The sequence below is a fragment of the Maylandia zebra genome, linkage group LG23 (assembly GCF_041146795.1).
Source record: "Maylandia zebra isolate NMK-2024a linkage group LG23, Mzebra_GT3a, whole genome shotgun sequence".
NCBI lineage: Eukaryota > Metazoa > Chordata > Actinopteri > Cichliformes > Cichlidae > Maylandia > Maylandia zebra.
In genome coordinates this window covers 40,112,043-40,133,540 of record NC_135188.1, presented here as the reverse complement: position 1 = coordinate 40,133,540, position 21,498 = coordinate 40,112,043, and the positions used below count along the sequence as shown (strand labels likewise).

The 21,498-nt window shown below is 44.2% G+C and overlaps 1 protein-coding gene across 1 annotated transcript; it reads right to left on the bottom strand.

Moving 5' to 3' along the window:
• Nucleotides 1–1,540: 1,540 nt before the first annotated feature.
• On the bottom strand, nucleotides 1,541–19,519 carry adamts5 (ADAM metallopeptidase with thrombospondin type 1 motif, 5 (aggrecanase-2)). The gene is made up of 8 exons (XM_004552628.4): nucleotides 18,147–19,519; nucleotides 10,079–10,211; nucleotides 9,674–9,841; nucleotides 8,875–9,158; nucleotides 7,386–7,569; nucleotides 7,113–7,288; nucleotides 6,852–7,027; nucleotides 1,541–5,993 (listed from the first exon to the last, which is right to left on the bottom strand). The coding sequence occupies exons 1-8, from the start codon at nucleotides 19,224–19,226 to the stop codon at nucleotides 5,312–5,314; spliced, it is 2,883 nt and encodes a 960-aa protein (XP_004552685.2). The 5' UTR covers nucleotides 19,227–19,519; the 3' UTR covers nucleotides 1,541–5,311.
• Between the last annotated feature and the right edge of the window lie 1,979 nt (nucleotides 19,520–21,498).

Here is a 21,498-nt window from a genome sequence, read left to right as displayed (position 1 = left end):
GAACAAATTCACCAAAATCCTATATTTTATTGAGTAGTATTGAAAGAAAACAAACAAACAAAAACATGAATCTGAGAGATATAATCGTTTATTGTAAAATAAATGCTCATTTTGAATTTGATGCCAGGAATATGATTCATAAATACTGGGACTGACCGATGTGGTGCATCAGTGCTTGGGGAAAATAATTACTTAAAAATAAGTCACATAATCATTTCTTCTGTTAATTCCAGTAGATTTTTCTTTGTGTACAGCTGACCTGGGCTGCTACTCTATATTCACTGCTCTTTGTGGATTTAGCCAGTTGAATTCAACAAGCAGATGAGATGTGATTTTCAGTTTCAGGAGAGTTATAAGGCTGATCTTCAATCCCTGGACATTATAAAGCTAGTCTAAAGCTAATTTAAAGTTAGAATTAAGCATCATCGTATTAAATAGAAATCTGCTACCCGAATATAACCTAACCTGGACCATGAACATGATAGCCTGCTCTGTAGCAGTCTAGCTTAAGCATCACTATAATCTTCTCTATATGGTACTGCCAACTAACCAGTTTACCATGCAGGAAGCAATGCAATGCTGTAACATGCAAAACATTAGCTCATTCCACAGAAGTATGCATTAGCCCACATTTTACATCGAATTGCTCATTAATTGAACTCACAACATCTTAATTAACTTAAAGTGATTTATGGATCATTCTGGGCCACTTTAAGATCTGTGTGTAAGTGTTCAGAAGCTCAGACCAGTTTCTCTAGTTTTAAAGGAAAATGATGCTTCATTCGAGCTGTTAGTTTGGGCCAGATGCACTTAATGGGTTCAGATCTTGATTGTACCTTTGAACCATGGTGTAATATATGCAGAATATTTCTGGGCATCATTGCAAGGTAAGCAGGGTGTTCCTTGCAAAAGACGTCATCTGGAAGTGGGATACAATATTTCAGAGCCTGTATATATCAACCACCATTAATGGTGCCTTCACAGATGTGCAAGTTATGTGTGCAATGTAATAAACTAGAAACTGGTAACGAGCCAAATCTTCCCTTTCACATAAAACCTGAAGGATCGCAGTGATTTCTAGAAAGACTGTCAAGTTTTTACTCGTCCATCAACAGGACAGATTTTTAATTCACTTTGGTTGTTTCTAAACCGACTGAGGCCCAGAGACAGTGGGAGTGTTTCTACATGTATTTTTACATGGTAGAAGCTTAACTTGCATGGTTGGATGCACTAACAATCTGTATTCAACAATGGATTTTAGACATGTCCTAAAACCATGTGGTTTCTACAACTGAATCATGGCTCTTGTTTTAAACCTGAAGTGGTTACTTAAATTACTTTACAACAGTCCAGCTTCAGAGGTCAGAGTAGTATGTCCTTAAAATGGATCAAATATCTATAGTAGAGTATTTGTCATTCGCACATTTTTTAGTCTAGTTTACTAAATCTGTAATTGGAAGACAATATGTTATTGACTCTACCATCAGGTATATACACTGATGCCATGACAAAAACGACACAGACACAAAGACTTTTAAATATATAGATTTTATATACATATATTCATGTGGGTGACTAGAAAAGAAAACACTATATTCTTACAAAGGAATGATTCTGCACAGTCATATTCCTAAGTTAAATAGTAATTTGATACAAAATTACTATAATAAATAAAACTCATCTCATTGCTTTTTATTCACACATACCAGTTATACAAACAATAAATTACAAGTTCAGTGCTGTGTTTCTGTCATTCAGCGAGAGGGGTTTTCCCCACAGGAGTCAGAGTCGGGTTGTGTGTGGAGTCTGTGTCTGCGAAGTTTATGGCTGAAATCTGTGCAAATGATGGATTGTTTCAATGTGACTGCATGTGTACATTACTGTTACAACATGGCTGAATACTAACACATATGAATGATCTATGCATTGTACAAACATTGTCTACATTGCGAAAATAAATGTGAATGTCTGAGCGGCAAAGAGAAAACATTTTAAGAGTGACCTCGGTCATGTCATATCAGCAACTTCTTCTCATGCTTTGTTTTCTCCTGCACAGATGCCAGATGGGTGAGGTTGGTCACACAGGAAAATGCAATAGGTGCCAGATACTTTAATACAATTACAGGAAGGTATTTTTTTTAAGCCCATTAGATATGTAATTAACTTTACTTTGTTATAATAGGGATTAAATATTATCAACAATAAGTGAGGTAATTAAAGTCCTCGGTATTAAATTCTTATGGAAACATTAATGCTGTTCATATAGTGTTACCCCAAAATGAATATTTTAAGGGGTTGGTCTATTTAAATTAAACAAAAGCTTACAGTAGATTAAGTATTAACTAGCAAGGTTTTGCCTAAATGAATTGTTTTAATATCTATTTGCCAGGTGCTAAGCATCAGTCGTCTTGGAACAGCTTGTTAGCGTAGTTTAGCATTCAGACAGCAAACATAGGCAAATTTGAATACAACTTTACACTCCAGTTTATGTAAAACATGAATAAGAATGGTATAATGACATATTTTTTTACTTTAGAAATGCCAGTGTGTGTATTTTTAATCTTTCTTGAATGTATTTTTGATCTACAATTAGCATAAAGCAAGCCATGCTAGTTTTGTGCGCTACTCTGTTTAAAAGATGCCTATGTGTGTAATTTCACAAAAGACAAGTGTTTTGTCTTTGTTTTCTTTTTACAATTCAATGACAATTTCTTTTTGTACAATCAGTGTTTACTAGCTAACATATAACAATTTCTACGGTAGTTAGTTAAAATAGTTCCAATGACATTAATGACAGCTGAACCTGGAGTCAATATAAAATTTAAAAAAAAAATTCCCAGGCGCCTTGACGTCCACTTATATGGGTTGACGACCCTCTTAAGGTACTACTCCCACTAGGGCTTAAATACCTGGAACTCTCCAACATTTGATCTAAGAACTGAAGAAGCCTCTCGGATGAGAGATAAAACATCTTTTAGAACTTAAAGAAGTCCAGTCATTTTTCTTTACAAGCTCCTTAGATTCCATATAAAATGCTACCATTTGCTGAATTAAAAAAAAATCTGTCATCAAACTATACTTATATTTTTGGTGGAAACACCAGACAAGCTAAGACCTCAGACACATAGACCTATAAACTGGTCAGTAACCCCTTGGCAACCGCTGGGCACAGAGGAAAGATGCGAAAATGCGTTGGCAAGTGGATGCTGGAGGTTGCTGGCTGTTGGTCACAAAGAGGGCACTGTACAGGGCACTTATCGTTGCTTGGGCACAAGCAAATTGCTGCACTTGCCTGTAGTTTTTGTGGAAAATGTCAATTTAAAAACTGTCTGAGCTGTCGTGAAGTTTAGAAAAACACCAGTATAAACCAAAAAGGTAGAATGTTTGCCTTTACAGTAAAAGTTGTGCCATACCACTACAACCAACACAAATTTGACTTTGAAGGTGAGCAGTCTTTGTTTTTGCTTTGCATTGCACAGTTTCACTACTTGGCAAATAGTTTGCAAGTGTTTGCAAACAAGTCAGCAACTAGTTGACAGCGGCTTTAGCAATTGATTTCACAGCAACTGTTAGCAACCTTCAACAACCAATCACCAGCTGTACATACACAATACATATCATTCACTGGCAACTGGTGTTGCCAGATAGTCTCCGACTGGTCCTTAGACTTGTGCAAAGAGCAAAAGGTTACTGACGAAAGGTCAGACATTAGCTTTTAAAAACCAGCAATCAGATTGAACAATTTAATCCTTGTTCCAAAGGACTTTTTTGTGACATCAATATATTTTTGTATGATAGCCAACTTCACCCATCAGTCCTGAAAAAATGACTTGGACAGCATGTAAAATGAGCAAAAGAGTAAAATGTGATGAAAAAAAGAATTGAATTGCAAAAGGACAATAATGACTGCATTACTATTTCTCTTGCTGTCATTGCGAGTATCCAGGGCACACAATGTCATATTAGCATAATTTCCTAAACAGATAAACAGACAAACAGGCATTAACTAACACAAAAAATACCCTTTCAGCACCAGTATAATGACTGACATATGTGGAGCTGAGAGTGAAGAAGTTTCAAGACGTAGTAAAACATGTTCACGGTATATACTCAATGTGCTTAAAACACAGGACTGGGTAGTGGCACATAACATGCTCACACTTACACACTGCACAGGCATTAAAACCAAGCATTGTCCCAGACCTGTGAGTCACTATCATTCTCCATAAATATTAAGGAGTGTCATGGTCACTTTGCCTCTTATTCAACTTCTTTTTTAAGATGCTATGCTGCTGTTGCAGTGAACGGGTAGTTGTAAAAGTCAGTAGAATCAATACTGGTGTCTTTAGGATAAACTTTCTTCCTATGCTCATTCTGAGTGAAGTGATCACTCAAAAGTTGTCTTGACCTTGGTACATTTGATTAAATATAGAGCTTTAACACAATGTATCATCGATGTCTGGGTTTTCACGTTTGTTCTTGGTCATCGAGCCAATCTCCCCATGTACCTTCAGCTGGAAACTGTATTCATGAGCTATCTGTTGTGTTTTTGGTTGTCAGTTGGATCTATCAAAGAAAGACGCAAATGCCTGAAGTCAAATATATGGCTAGCTGTGATCTGTCTGCAGCTACAGTAATATGGACATTTCAGTCACATTTTTATAAGCAAAGAACCTTTGATTGGAAGACTATGGACCACTATTTAACAGAATGGAAGCCTGTTTAATGGAAGAGACCTTTTTGTCGGTCAGGGCTGCCTTCTGTGAGAGACACTAAAATGTCGAATGTACAGGAGATGACAATCTAGGTTCATGACATGTGGTGTGAAAGTTGTGTGACTGATCATGAGATGAGTAACGAAGGCTTCCCTTGGTTGGGGCTCTTGTCTTAGGACAAAAGACGATTTCCAAATTCCCACAGTGAGATGAACACATGGAATCATAAGAAGACACGACACGCATGCCATTACGGGGCAACACACACTAGGCCTCCAGAATTTGGAGACTGAAGTAAAGACAGTTAGTTATTTGTCCATGTGGCATGCAACTTAGCCATGGCAGGGCAACAGTCATCACTCTCATATCAAAACTGTCCTCGATTCTGCATAGCTATTGTTATTCCAGATAATTCCTCTGCCATATGGTCAGGTACATCCATGCCGATCTGCCTCAGAGTCTCTTTGGGTCTATTCTGGGTGCTATCTGACAACATTCACTATCCTGTTTAAGGTTCGACATTTTTAATTCATTGGTTCGTAGTTCTACATCCAGCACTTGAGACTTTAATCAATTGACACTTTCCTCTTGCCGCCTCAGCATTTCTTCACCAGACAGTGTCTGAAGGCTGAGGGGCGGGCACCCAGCACACATCTTTTAGACAGTTTCCCATCCCGGTCCTTACACTGTACTGTCCGGCTCTGCCAGCCAGTGTCACAAGTCCTGGAGCAGGTCATCCACGGCCCCGTTACCCACTGTGGCCCTGGAGCCGGGGTTGAGGGACCTGGAGCTGTGGATGGCCCTGGAACAAGAAGAGGAGGAGCGTAGGAAGACAAAGTGGTACTGCTAGTGGTAGTGGTGGTGGTTCTTGTCGTAGTTAACAGTGTTGTAGTTAACTTTGGATTGGGGATGAGAGGAAGTGACCGTGGCTGTGGATTTGTCCGACGGAGCATGAAAAAGCTATAATGGACATCCAGAGGCTTTTTGGCATCTGTCGCTAGAATCTGAACCACCAAGGGTTCTTGAAGAGCCCCGGGGCCCATACTGTGAAGCCATTCCTCCCTCTGGCTCCACCCACTGTAGTTGAGCACAGAACCGTTGAGTGGGATGACTGTCTCAGAGGTGGAGATCATGAACTTGCCATTTAGGAGGTAGTCTCCATTGGGCCGTCGAAGAGCTAGGTAGGCAGTGTACCGGGTCTGGTCCTTGGCCTTGTGCTGACGAACCTTGATGTGAGTAGAGCCTGCAGGGATCTTCACTACGTCAGTGTAGCCCTTACTGTTTGGCATGAGAGAAAGTAGAGGGGTCAGTTCAGTAAATAACACATGATCTTGTCCTTATAAAACTAAAAGCTGTTTTCAGTGTTTAGACCTGCTGTCACATGCTATAGAATCAGAATAAATTTAGGCTTGTTTAGCAACACTAATAACAAATGCAAATAGAGGGAGTTAAAGAGCAACAGTCAACGGATATCTGCCTAAATAGTCATGTGCGGATACATTTTTGTTTGTACTATGACTGTAGCTAAGTCCGTGAGCTTTTTTCACGCTAGATACTGTTATGCCGGCCATATAGTAGGATTAGCACAACACAAAATAAAGTCTTAAGCCAACTGATAATTAGATATAATCAGAGTTAACATTTAGGCCTGGGTATCGCATAGTTATTCACGGTACGATATTATAACAATACACCAAAGGTATCACGATGTAGTGATTCTGCAAGACTGATAACCTGCAAGGCAGTTATCTATGATGGACCACAATATCTGTGTACCTAAAGGAAAACACCACAAAAAAATCCAAAAATCAGGAATTTTTCATTGTATTGTGGTGTTAGTGCTAGTGAATAGAATTATGAAGTTGTAATTCGTCCATTGAGTTAGATAATCAATTGAATGACTAATATTTTACTGCTTCACTACAAATTAACATCGATTTGCTCTACCTGCAGCGCCACCATCAGCAGTTATGAAGTAGTGATGCTGTTATGTAAATACTGACAAGAGCGTATCATGACAAGAAGCAATATGACATAGTTGTTGACATCTTCCATGTACAAACTGACCAGCTACTAACAGTCCTGCTCATGCATGTATGCAATGGAGCTACAATGCATACAATGCTTTTGCCTTACCTCTTCTTGGTGAAGTTTCCCACCACACGTATGCATCCTGTGCCATCACCTCCACATATACCACACTTGTCAAACTGAAGCTTGGAGCCAATGATGCCATCGCATCCTGTCCGCACACATTTCCCTTTCACGCATACCGAACTGCTGTACGGACGGCACTCTGTCCCATCTACCACCTGAAAACACAAAGTCGCTATCGTGATCAATCGTGTACATCTCCCCCGTCATTAAATACACAGCGCTGTCGTCTAAGTAACTCACCCTTTGAGAGAACACCACATAGTATCCAGTTCCTTTTGCTCTGCAAGTTAGCTTGCACACATCTTTAGGCAGAACTCCTGCGTACTTAGGCACCCACTCAACGAAGGTCTTCACCCCTTTGGGATCTGTCTGGGGACCGTTGCGCACCTCACACTGCTCCTGGCGGAAACTCTTGTCTGCAGGAAAGTGCAGTAAAAAGAGGTTTGAAATTAATGACTACGTACTAATAGATGTGCACTAATAGCTTATGCATTCTTAAGCTGTCACGCTCACTTGGTGTTGGGCACGGTGTTACACTGCAAGACCGATAGATGGCCCTCTTTCCTGTGCAGTAGCGCCCGTTGTTCCGTGGTGGTGGGTTGTTGCAAAGGCGCTGGGCAAACTGCACCCCACCCCCACAAGTTCTGGAGCACGGACCCCAAGGACCCCAAGAACTCCAGCTACCGTGATTGGACGCCTGGCAGAGGAGCGAAAGGAGTAGAGAGGAGAGGGAAGATGAAAGAGGCAAAAATGACAGCAGAGGAAAGATCAGAGGGTATAAAAGATGAAGGAAAAAAAGGAGATGAGAGAGAACAATTAGTGCTTATCAAACATGCTAGAAGCTGGAGTCGGCCAAATCACGTGTCATAGGAAAAGCTGTTTGGAGAGAGATCTGCGATAAAGGAAAATGTGACGTTCACTTTGGAAAAGAGACGGGAAAAGGTTGGAGACTATGGTCATGTGATAATAACTCTTTTTAAAAGCCACTCGTTAGTGCAGCAGAGGAGGTTCTATCTGCGGTCAGAGCTCACATGCTTCCCCGGAGGAGCAGCCTGAATGAAATTCTTCAGGTAACATGACTATTTTTTTGTGTCTTTCCAACCAGCCTTACATGATTCATTGGCGATAAAAACAACTGGATAAGTAGCTCTTTGCATTTTATGAGACAAACTGGATCGTGTAATCCCCCTATTTCTTTGGAAATAGCTTTCCATTTAATTCCACTGCAGAGTTTTATGGCACTTGAACCAATTCTTTCCACAGTAAAAGCTATGCAATCTGCAATCATACTTCAAGAAATACGGAGAGGTTAAAAGATCCCAAAGTCTAAAATACAGGGAGTGGGTTTAAGCTTGCTCCGAGCAGGAAACTGCTCGTCATATAAGCAGTGAAAATGAAATGACTCAGAACTTGAGCCACATCTAGCCGTGCAGCCGTCTGCCAAGGATCCAGTCGCTCTCGTCAAATGTCATGTGACAAACAAACACAAAAGGAGAAAATATTCTCCTTGCTCCCAATCTTTCTTTTTTGGACATTCCCTCTCTTTTCCTCCCCTGATGCACACACACACGCGGGGTCGACAGTCTGCCAAGAACAGATTGGATCCTTTAACTCATAAAGGCCAAATTCAATTTGGGCCTGTTTGAGTAAGGCCGACGGAACAAATAGCACAGATCAGCAGTGTCTTGAATACAGCAGACCACACAATGAAGCCACAGAATGAATTTGATCTTTTGCTCGCTTTCATTTTTTTTTACTGACTTTCTACTTCCATGCGCTCTCCAAAGCACCCCTGTGTGCTCTACATATGAAGTGTATACTTTTTCTCTTTGTCTCCTACAAACAAGTTTGTCCAATGTGGGAATGAGATCCTAAAATATCAGCTTGCGAGCTATAAAAAGAACTCTATTTCTATCGACTCCCTTTTGTCTCTCCTGACAAATTCCTTCTGTCTCTGCGTCTTTTACCTTAGACTCCAACACCATCCATCCATCCCTCTTACCGAGTAGTGCTTCTTGCGGGTCTTGTCCACGCACTTTCCCTGCAGGCAGATGCGACCCTTCCCACAGGGCGTTCCCTCCACTGCCGGCAGCTTCTTGGTCAGGCACACCATCTGTCCCTGGCGAATCACTGCGCACCACAGCCGCGAACATACGTCCATGCCCGGGCACACCGTGTACTCAGGGCCGAAGGCCAGGCGACACTGGCGTACGGCGTCGTAGCTCTGCCCCGGGAGCTCCTCGGGGCCGAGGAGGGCCTGGCGGGGCGAGTCGAGGAGGCATTCGGCTGTGGAGGAAGGAGGTGTTTTTAAAGATCTGTGCCGTGCATACTGTTTGTGCACTGGTGTACGAATGCTTCTTTCAGTTGACAGATAAACTAGGCCATTATGACCTATCACTCAATAAAAGTGCTGGAGCAGCAGCACATGCTGTCAAGCCTTAAATCATGCTGTTGGTACATGAAATACGCCGAAATCCATGGAAACGCTGAGCAAAAAGTCAGCAAACTGTGGTGCTTTATGGTTGTCATGAATAAAACTGCCTGATCAAACTGGAATGCAAAGCATGACTCATCCTGATCTTTGGCTGCACTGCAACTGCTCTTTAAAGAACTTAACAGGATTGTAAATAAGCCTCTATTAATAGAGATTATTGCTTTGCTTGGTAGTAAACAGCTCTCAGTGATAGCTATCACCAGTCAAATTCACATGGATGCAATTTGGAGGTGGCAGCCTGGGAAAAGTTCTCACTTTTAGAAAGAAATTACAAGCATTGCTGTCGTGCATCTTCTCCCACGCTCACCGTTGCCGTCGTCGAAGAAGTCGGTGATGGTTGCTGAGGTGCAGCGGCTCCAGGGTTTGGAGGCATCGATGGAGGTGAGAATGGAGGACATGAGCCGCTTGTCGCTGTTCACTCCGAAGCGCTCTTCGCAGAACTTGGAGTCGTCGTGGGACAAACCAAGCAGGTGACCTGAGTCACAACGAGAGAGGACATTTTTGTTTTTCCCCCTGAAGGACTTGTCTCAGATTTGCACACGCAGCAAGAATGAGAAAAGAAAACACACCTAATGTTATCAGTGGTATGACATCAGGGAACACTGGTGTGAGATTAATCAGCGAGAGGAAGACAGAGTGCTGACAGATGTGCATGTGCAAGCCCTGGCTTGTTTACATCTTTGTGTTGCTGTGTGTGTGTATCCATGCCTACCTATCTCATGGGCGACGGTAAATGCGGCGTGAAGCCCGTCGTCCTCGATGACGGCGCAGCTCCTCTCTGGAGAGCAGATGGTGCCGACGTCCGCCATGCCCAGCGTGTCACAGGAGTGGTGGCCACAGAGGTCCTGGACAAAAAAATACTGCACATTTAAATCAAAAGCTAATAACAAATAAATAATGGGCTTCATACTCAATCTCAAGATATGAGGTCTAAGATAATCTGTATTTCATCACAATTAAATGAAATATAGGTAAAGCTACTTCGAAACTCTGGATCTCGAGTCTGCTCCAGCATAGAAATCATCCACTTGCTGAAGAAGCTAAATGGTCGGCTTGTTGCCGGGACCAGTCCTCTCATGCTGGGGGAGGAGAAATTACGAGTGATGTAGGAGGAAGCTCCATGAGTTCAAAACTGCCTTTTAATCTACTGGTCCCCGTGTACTCGCCGTAATCAACGCTTCACCAGTGTCTAGCAAAGTCCCTGCTTATTTTAGGAATGCTGTCCTCCGACCACTTTTACAAAAAAACAAAAAAACCCAAGGTTGACCCCTCTCTCCTCTTGCCAGTAACAAACCCATCTCAGAATTACAGTTTATTGCTCAGATTTTAGAGAAGGCATGTCTTTTATCTTCCTCCTCTCACCCCAACCGGCTGCAGCAGATGGCCCCGCCCCGCCCTGAGCCTGGTTCTGTCAGCGGTTTCTTCCTGTTAAAAGGGAGTTTTTCCTTCCCACTGTCGCCAAAGTGCTTGCTCATAGGAGGTCATATGATTGTTTGGTTTTACGTCACTCTTCTTCACTTTCCAAAACCAACACGCTACCTATGGGGCTACAGAATGAAGCCAACTGCATGTTAAAATACGCCACTATAAAGACTATAAAAGCATATTTACAGCTTGATTTTGTTCATCGTGGATAGTTTCCAACTCTACAATTGTATCGTGGTTGAACTATTTTTTATGGTGTGTCGACACAGGCCAATGTCACCTGCAAGGCCTCGCGCCCGCTAGCCACTGAGCTGGGCCTGGTTTATGGTGTTGTTGCGTTTTCCATTTTGCTTTCACTGGAATTATTTGACAAATAATATGGATTGCTGTTTGGTGTAGGCCGTTTATGAAGTCTTTTGTCCTCTTGTCCAAATATTGTGAATCATTACACCAACATGACGGGAGGCAAAATGCTGAAGGTTTCAAAATGAGAAGCTCAGATACTAGTTGCTACTCCCATCTTTTATCTACAGTCTATGGCAAGAGCTACAGGTGTCGTTGCGTTTCCCATTTCAGTCACCAGCTACCTGTTTGAACCAAAGGCTGTATAGAAGAACTGCTGCTTCTCATCTTGGATAGAGGGCAGCTATACTGGTTGTACCTCTAGATGGGATAGTTAAGGTATTATTGTGCAAGTGTACAAGGTGACTTCCAATTATGGTGGATGTATCTGCAACACAACACACAAAAGTTTCAGTAAGTCCCAGCTGTTCACAATTTACTTCTAATGTCTTTAACCACAACACAATATGTTAATTTCTCAAAAGCTGTTGTTAAATCCAGTGTGCTGACTGATCCAGATTAAAGATGTGCCTGTCATTGTTCTTTGGCACCTTTCTTCAAGCTAAAATGATTTTAATACGCACTTTTTTTGCTCTCCCTGCTCACTCTCTCCTCCACCATCTGTCTGTCTGCCTTGCCAGAGTACACAGTATTGATCTTTGTTTTGATTCCCACACATGTCCATGCAGATGATGCCTCAGGCGGCGCTGCCTGGCTGCACTGAGTGCTAAAATCAATCGGCAAATCGTACCGTTCCATCAGTACAAGCAGGCCTGCACATGAGCCAGTCCAACGGGACATGCTTAAAAAATATGCGTTCGGCACATAGTTGCACATACATATATGGAGACTGAGATTCATGCATTTCCACACACGCGCAGACACACACATGTCCCATGGAGAGGATGAATTGTCATGTTAAATGGTGCTGACAGGCCTGCTGGGTCGTGTGTGAGAGGCTCTGTGGGGAGGGTGTTTACCCGTTCCGGGCCGATCGGTTTGGAACAAACTGCCTTGTGTTCTGCACTCACACACATGACTGACTGGGTGGGACCTGCTCGCACAGAAACACACACTCAGATAGCTGTAAGTGCATACAATTAAGGACATGGAACATATATAGCATTTTACTGGAAATTCACAATGCACACAGATACAGGAAGACCGCATGTGCTTTTGCCAATTAGCTGCTGGATGAAAGAGGAAGCAAACAAAGGCTGATTCTGACTGCACGGACGGCTAACTAGAGCAAAACTGAAGTTTCTGCCTGTGTGTGGAAAGGCCTGAAAACTACAAAAGGAAGCTTGTTTATTTTGCTCAGAAACCGAGGACTTATAGAGAAGTTAGCCTTCATATTTTGGCTTTCTCTTCTCCCCTTTTCCCATACTCTTTCACCCTGCTGCGCTTTACACCCCTTTTCCATTTCATTTATTTATTCATTCATCCCCTCCCAGATATTAATGTGAGAGCTGTTTTTGTTCCGCTCCTTTTTTTGTGTACATGCCTTTCATTGATATAACCCCGTGTAACAAGCGGGTGAAAAATTGGAATCTCCTGTTTGATAAATAGTGACGAGTGAATAATACAGGAAATTCCCCCCAAAACTGAGCATATTTTCTACTTCTTCCCTCTGCCAAGACTTCCTAAACTCGCTTTCATTCGAAGGCCTCTGCAGACATGCAGAGAAAAAGAAAAGCAGGGCGGGTAAAGAAAAATAAGTTCAAGAATCACTCACAGCTGGGAAAGGATGGAGGATTGCCGGAAATTAAGGAGAAGAACTGAGAGGACAAGGAGTTACGGCAATATTGGCAGAAATAACAGGAGAACAGGTGGCAAGCTGGCTGCAAAGGTCAAGAGGCGATCAGAGCAGTGTGTCAGTGTGTATGTTTCTGTGTGTGTGTGAGGTACAAGACCACTTGCAGTCTAAGCCGAGGCTAAACAAACAGTTGGCTAGACCCAAACACACAGAGCAGTCCCTCTCGCAGAGAGAGTTCAGCTCACTTTGTGAAACCTGCTGCAGGTTGATTTCCAGCAATCCTAATTACAAACACTGACCGTAATGGTTCCGAATGATTCGCCACCAGTGAGTAACGCTGACCAAAAGCTGACACATATTCGTCAAAAGGTAAATAATAACCATTTAATAGGTTGCTCTTGTTCTTTATAGTCTTTGATATGCACAAAATGAGACTATTTTACAGTCATTATGTTCATGATTAGTAAAAAAAATGTCCTTATGTATTTAGATTTTCTTGAAAATAGAATAAAATATAAGAAGGAAGGAGTGTCCACTTTAACATATGACCAAACACCTTTGAAAACTGACATTCACCCCGGCCTTAGCTGATGGTTCTTTGCGCTAAGTACAAAAGATTTGCAACCACATTAAAGACTTTCAACTAAGCAGTTGAGATACTTTGTAATGAGCTTGTTAGCATGTCTAAAATTACCCCAAACATGTGCATGACCTATCTAGCAAGGCTTTGCCTCCAAAATTCTTACATCCCATCAGAAACAGACTCGTCTCAACGGTTGCTACATTTTTATCACCTGATTTTAGATCCATTTAGATCCATTACCTTGAGATTAATGGAGACATCCTTGAAAACTTTTGACTGAAGAATGTTCAAATGCACCCAAATGATTCCTTACAAGTAAACCTTTACTTTCAAAGTCTAGGAAGAACTACTAGAAATGTCTGTGTGTCATCAGTGTAGATGGATTTGACAATGTGGCAGCACTTGCACACTGAACAACAGTGGTCCCAGTAATGGTCCTTGGGGAACACCATAGTAAATCAAAGAACAGAAGCACTTCAGTTCTATACTTTAAAGAAATAAATAACCAGTATGAGGATGCCATAGTCCCTGCTTTTGAAGGTGGCACACAACAGCGAGGCAGATAAGAGTTAAGAAACACACTTGACGGATTAAGTTGCACTTGGTGCAGTTCAAAAGAAAAACTGCTTATCAGTTAATGAGAAAATAAATAGTTTGGTGGAGTGAATAAATGGAGTTATTTTTAATTTGTTGTGTCACATGAATTGGCCTTTAGTCCAGAATCAAAGGAAACTTTAGGAAATGACTGCAAACAGGAGTGTGTTTTAAAGTCACCGATGCATCTTGAGGGTGAAGAGGGCGAGGTTTGTTTGTTGGCATGGGACAAACCAAACTCCTGGGCTAGTTATGTAATGTCGACAGACAGACATGGGGGGCGGGGGGTTGCGAGGGGGTCGAAAGTTTGGAATCTAAAAGCTGTCTGCAGGTTGTCAACATATGCCAGACGAAGTAAAGCACATGTGAAATATCAAGAGCATTGAAAACAAATAGAGTAACTGGCTGTGACGGGGGCGAGGGCTGGGAAATGTACACTTCAATGTATGGACGCTGGAGAGGAGTGGAGGCAAGTGCACAGGAAAGGGGTGGGGGGCTCCAAACTATACACATGTTTATACTGCCAGAGGGCAAATGACTACAACCGTGTGGAGGGAATAGATGGTGTAATGTGTCTCTACGTCGAGCTTTCTCACTGGCACATGAGGATTAATGCTGTTAAGACATTTATCATACAGTACTTTCCCCTAATATATGCATTTATCTAACTTGTTGTTGTTTATACACTACTTTCCATTTAATCATTAGTTGTTATTAATCTCTGGCTCTCTTCCACAGTGTTTTTTTTTTCTTGTCTCCGTGACAGACGACTGCCCCTCCCTGATCCTGGTTCTGCTGGAGGTTTGTTCCTGTGAAAAGAGAGTTTTTCCTTCCCACTGTCGGCAAGTGTTGGTCATAGGGTGGGAGCAATATTGCTACAAATGTTTGAAGTGAGTGAAACCCACCCCCCAAATGGCAACATGAACACGTATGCACGCCAGTATATCCACAGTTTTGCGCTCATGCTTTCCTTATAGTACTGCTTTGTCTACTGTACACAACACAGCCAAACACACACAAAAGTGTCCAAAGTCCCGTTCAATGTAGCCGTTGTATTATTCTTGTGCTGGTATGTGTGGAACTGGGTGACACGGCCACACGGGTCAGCACACTGCGGGTACTGGGTGTTGGAGTAATTGGACCCAACCACAAAAGGGGCCCCCGTGCGATCTGGCCCTTTCGTGTGGGAACAATGGAGTGGCCTGACTCTGCGGTCACTGTGAGCTTTGGCTCTACTTTGTCGGATGGCAATAATTGGGCTCTGCATCACAGTTTCACTCTGAATACACAGATGAAAGATTTTCACATGAAAACCAGCGTCCTCTTATTATTTGATACCTCTGACATTCGGTGAGATGGAGCTTACAAGGAACTTTGAGCTCAGTCAAAGCCACATTCGAACTTGTCTTTCCCCGTGACGTTTCCATTTGGCCTACAAGTTCTGTTCCTGAGAAAATAGTTCTTCTTTTTCAAGGCAAAAAGCAACAAGGTATGAAGTAATTGAGGCCAATCAAGTTATGTTCTTGCTGGCACCCCCTCAGTTAGTGGAAACATTAATAGCTGCATTCTGTGTGTAGAATTTGCTGCTCTTAAGCTCAATTCTTATGCAACAATTGACAGCAAAATATTCTTTCTCACGAAGCAGACATTTTTCATGATGTCAGCATCTTTTCACTCTTTGCAGCACCTCTGCAGCAGTGTGGCCCTGCTTGTCGACCTGTCCCATAACAACTCTAATAGCCAGAAACTTCTCTTTGGCTTGTTAAAATCACGACCCACCAAAAGCTAGGTCATGCATTACCTGATTGTGCTAATGCTCACCGCACACATTAACCGCATTTAGCAGCGACTGGGCTCATTTGTCCTGCAGAGGTGAGACAGATAGAAATCAAGAACCCACCTTATGAAGTTCATCGGAGGACTTCGTTATGTTACGGATGATTAAAAGCACCGCTGGGAGGCTGAATCCACTGTATGACCTCCAGGTTCAGCAGTGAAGGTGAGATGGGTGTGAAAGAGACCCAGAGACAGGTTTGTGAATAATGCAGGAGCCGTGAGAGGTGACACTAAAATATTGTGCTGAGTGATATAGTGAGGATCATATTGGAACTATGTTATTGAACCTTTAGGTATACAGTGGTTTGTCACTTGAACAGTGGAGGGAGTACAGACTGACTCAAAGCTTTATCTCACATCACATGGAATGACATAAAGGTTCAAACTTAAATAAATATATATGTACACACACACACACACACACACACACACACACACACACACACACACACACACACACACACACACACACACACACACACATATGTATACACATATGCTTTTCTTTTGTGTTTCTCTCTTAATATTGCACTTTAAATTCTAGAACAAACTGTGGAAATATGGACCTTTCGCTCTTTAGGAACATACACGTGCCTTTCCGTCCCTTGAAAAGGGAAATTTTGTTGTCTTGAAGTCTGATAATTAGTCCTGGGAGGTGCATTCATGTGGACTGTAACCTGTGAGGACAGAAATGGACTGAATGTACATGATATAACTCTGAAGTTTCAAACTGTGCATGACTGTAATCTTATCTATAGCATGCTGGAGATGAAAAGGCGACTTTAACCAGTACACTGACACTCTGATGGATGTGTTATGCCAGTGTGAGCATGGGTATTTTAATGAGATCAAAGCAGCAGAACAGCTGGAAAGAAGTCACAGTACACGGCCTGTCATGTTTCATAAAAAATTCCTGTTCATTCTGAGTCTGCCTGTCTGTCCCGAGTCTGCCTGAGTATCTGGATTAGTGTTTCCGTGCCCATCCAGCCTGCCAAACCCAAGCGCCCAAGGATGCCACTTCCTCCTGCCTGAGCTCTCTCTCAGTCACACCCCTGCAGGTGTAGTGGCAGAGGAGCCACGAGGTGGCTGGCGCACAGAAACTGTGCCACTCTGCCAGCTGTGCTGACCTCAGGTATGCACTACCGGCTGTCTTGTGCAGGAGATCCGAAGTAATACCAATGCTATTTTCTTTCTTTTTTTAGCCCAAGCCATGACAAGACCTTGCATGACTTAAACCCACCGCAATCCAAGGCGAAGCCATCTGACACTGCAGCTAAAACCACCACAAAGCCACACCCGGAGAGGTGAAAAATGCAGATCTGCTGTTGCTGCCCTGCGGCTTCAGGCCAGACATTTAGGGAAGGAGTAGGAGGAGAGAAAGGGATGGTGAAAGAAGGGATAGAAGAGTGTGGTCTCAGTAAAGCGCAGGGCTTCTCACAGGGTGGATGTGTTTGTTTTTCTGACAGCTCCCAGGCTCCAGCTGACAGACACTGGAAAAGTAACTGGGGAAAGAAATGTGCAGGCAGTAGTGATGAGAGAAAGAGAAGAAGAAGAAGAAGAAAAGGGGGGGGGGGGGGGGATCTGGGACAGCTACCTAATTAAATGCTGCTTCAGGGGGAATTTAGAAATTTTTTTTAGGGATAGTTCTGCTCTGCACCCTGCAGCTGATTTCAAGTCTCCAACACTGGGACACACAGACTGCGAGGCTTTTTGGGGTTGTCAGGGGACTGGGAGGGTTACGGGATGAGAGGATGGGGGTGGGTGGGATGGAGACAGAAGGGCCTGCCCAGAAAAACACCAGGGGCAGGAAATACAGTTTTTATGGCCGTTTTCACACACGCTGCGCTCGATTTACGCACGCGAGTTTCAGCAGAACAGAAGATGGGAGGAAAACACAAGGAGCAGGAAAATAAACACTACAGGGGTGTGAACACAGAGACACGCGGGCAAACTGTCGTTGCTGTTTCGACCTTCGGGGTTTATATTTAGGGAAATCGATTAAAACACAGAATAACGTGACATTTCTTCATGTTCAAAGACGAATATGTGACGTGTGTGAGCTCCTTGGTTATAGTGAACCAGCTGCCCCCGCGTGCGCCATCGAAATCAAAACAAACTGTGTCGTCACACTCCAACAGCTGCCTCGGTCTCTATGCGAGCGCGCAAGCGGAGAAGCGGCAGGTGGAGGCGCGTAAAATAAAAAAGAGAAACATAAATAAATAAGGGAGGGGGCTGTCTGTTTACCTGCCTGGTGAAGAGGATGGCGGCGTCGTGGTGGTGCTGGTGGTCGTCGTCCAGTGGGTTCTGCTGGTTCTGCCACTTGCAGAAGCTCTTGAGCGTCGCCGCCGCGTTCTTGGTCACCTCCAATCCCTTCTCCTTGTCGGTCACCGCGGTCACTTTGACCACCGACAGCCGGATGGGGTTCTCGATGCTGGCGTGCCCGTACAGCTTAGAGGCGATGGAGGCCAACGTGAGCAAGTAGTGGTTCAAGTCCTTTCCATACTTCTTAGTCATGGTCTCGTCCGCCACCAGGAGCAGCTCCACGTACCTGGCGCGAGACACCGACCTCCTGCGCCGTGCGCCCGGCTCCGGGGAGGGTGTCGTGGCGAGCCGGCTCCACCATCTCCGCCCGCGCTCATCTTCGGCTTCCAAAGCGAGCCCCTCGCGTTCCCGTCTACCCTTCCCGCGACCTCTGCGCCGGCGTTTGCGTTTCTTGCGCCCGTCGCGCGTCCCGCAGCTCTCGCGGCCCTCGCTCATCTCCTCGAAGCTGAAACTTTCGCGCGTGAACACGTGGAGCGCGCTCTCCGCATCCTTGTCCTGCAGGGCGCGCACGTCATGCTCGTGTCCTTTTGCCCTGACGATGGGGGTGACGGTGTAGCGCGCGTCCTTCACTGCGAAGAAGCCCTCGAGACCTCCTCCGCAGAGGTTGAACACGGCCAGGGACTCCGGGTTGGAGTTCACGGTCCCGCGGTACACGCACTCCCTCTGCAGAGGCGCAGGGCTCTGTCCCATCATGGCGAGCACATACTGGGGGCTGAAGTGATGAGACAGCACCGACTCGTCTCGTTCCATGTCCAGCTGAAAGCGGCTCTCATCCAGGTACACCAGGTAGCCAACCCTCCCTCCCCCGTGGTAAATCCGGTCAATAGTCCGCACAACCCCGTCTGTCCTCCGGGCAGGTGTCAGAGGCGAGCCGCTCGCAGGTGGAAGATAGAAACCCTGGAAAGTGGCAAGCCCGGCTTCCAGCTCCAACTCCACGACGCACAGCAGCAGTAGCCGAAACCAGAGCATGCTCCCGGTCAGAGCACCCAGGAGCTGCACCATTGTTCATTCCAACGTGACAAACATCTACGAATCCACTAAAACAAACCTGGACCAGAGGAGAAGACAACTTTGAGTGCTTGTTCCTCCAAAATGCGCATCCTCTCGGTGTCCACAGCTCTCATCCAAAAGCACACAGCATTCACCAACAGGCAGGCAAATAAAACCATAAAGGAAGAAAAAAAAAACCAAGAAAAAAACAGAAAAAAACAGAAAAGGGAAGAAAAAAAGAGCAGCAGAGAGGAACTGTGCGCAGGCTGGAGAGCACCGAGCTGAACTTGGAGAACAAAAACACAAAGTTTGCTCTTAATAGGACCCGGAGAGGAAAAAGTCCTGCCCCCTTTGCGCTCAATCACCATTCCTCCACCCCCCTCCTCTTTTCTCTGTCTCTCGCTCTCTTCCTCAAATCAGAGTAAAGTCAAGTGCTGGAGGAGAGGAGAGGAGGGAAACCGTAACAATGCTGTCACTGGAGGATTTTCTGTTGCCTCAGCAAAGGAATGAGGAGGCAGTTATTATCTTTAAGTCACTCGTGGCTGTGAAGAAATAATGAAAATCTAAAACTTATGCATTCATCAGTTTTAAGTTTTCAACACCAACTTCCAGTTTACATTAAAAACTTCACCCAAAAAACAAAAAACCAAGTTGCTTCTCCCCCCCCTTAAAGTGAACTCCGACACCCCTCCATTAAATGCCAGCCTGTTATTTTTAACACTTTTACCACTTTGACTACTTTAATAATTGAAGGGCGGCAGGATTTGAAAGGAGACTTTCAAAAAACTTAAAGCGGAATAGATAATTTATGGCCGCTCCTGAATAAGAACTCTGGGAGTTCACTGTTCCCGGTGTGAGAACATTTAATGCTGTGTGTGTGTGTTTGAGGAGGAAACGGAAGCAATGGAGGGAAATCTGTGAGCGTGCATACAGTAGGTGCTGTATTGCTCCAACTGGTTCTGTGAATGTAAAGGTGGTGGGAGAGGAAAAAAAGTGTGTGTGTTGTGTGTTGTGTGTGTGACTCTGCAGGTGTGTGGCTGTGCCCGATACTGCCCCAGGACCTGTCTTGATTATTTATTGTACCTTTTCAGGGGCCTGGAGTGTGTGTGTGTGTGTGTGGTATTGCAAATGGGATGTCATACTTGTGTGCTGAGAGGGATTTAGCCTCTTGCTGGGGCTGAAGTCACCACGTCTCACTCATGCACAAACAAACATGCTCTCAGAGGGCAGCCAAACAGGAGAGTGGCTTTTCTGAAAAGAAAAGAAAAAAAAAGTCTTCCAAGACACTGCTCATTCGCTGACTCACCTAACAGCTATTACCTTCACACACCAGCGAAGGGGGAGGTCAGTGTGTGTCTGTGTGCTAAGAGGAAGGCCTCTCTTCGTGGATACACTCCCCCCCCTCCTACTTTTCTTTCTTCTCTGTGCAGAACTTGAGAACAGATATTACATTTCAACTTTGCTGCGTCGGACGGTGAGAGAGCATGTCAGCCCTCCTAAAGAGCCATAATCCAAAAGCTTGCTGGACAACTGAGTGGTGTGGGCAGTGCTGGCTGGCACGCAGCTGTGTGATGGGGGTGGGGGTCGTGTGGGTGGACAGCGGAAACTCGGCCCAAAATGGGAACACAGTGCACCGCCACCATAAACCCTGGAACACCCCCTGTCAAATCCCGCCATGGTACGATCCACATTTGAACCAAACATCCCACACGGAGGAGCGCTTTACTTTCTAAAACTTGTAAATGACTAACTTAAATATTTAGAGAATAATCACAAATTGTTACAAAGTGTGCAAAGTTGTGTGTTTAGTGGGGGCGGCTGGGTGGGGGACTTGGGCTCGTGACCTCCTCATATCTTTGTTACGGCTCTGCTGCTGAGTGTTAAAGCCTGTGCTATAGAGTCCCACAGACCTGAAGACAGCACCACCACTGCTCAGCGGATCCAATATCAAGCTCAACTTCACGTGCAAATCACCCAGCTGTTATGCAACCCCCCCACCCTTTCTCTCCTCCCTGTCCTCAAGTTTCATCTCGATTCCCCCTCCAAGTGCTTCTACTTTACACCAAGCTGTCAAGAGTATTGCGGCAAAAAGTGTGTGCATGACTATAGGATCTTTGATACAAGCCGGACCGTCAGTGCTCGTGCGGCTGAGAGCTGTCTATTTCCAGTGTATCTGCAAGTCAACATGTCGGAGATGTGACTTTTCCTGTAAGTGCATGGGCAGGGTTTCAGATATCTAGTCCCGGGAAGTAATGTGGCCAAAATGTTTAAATTTTTTAAATAC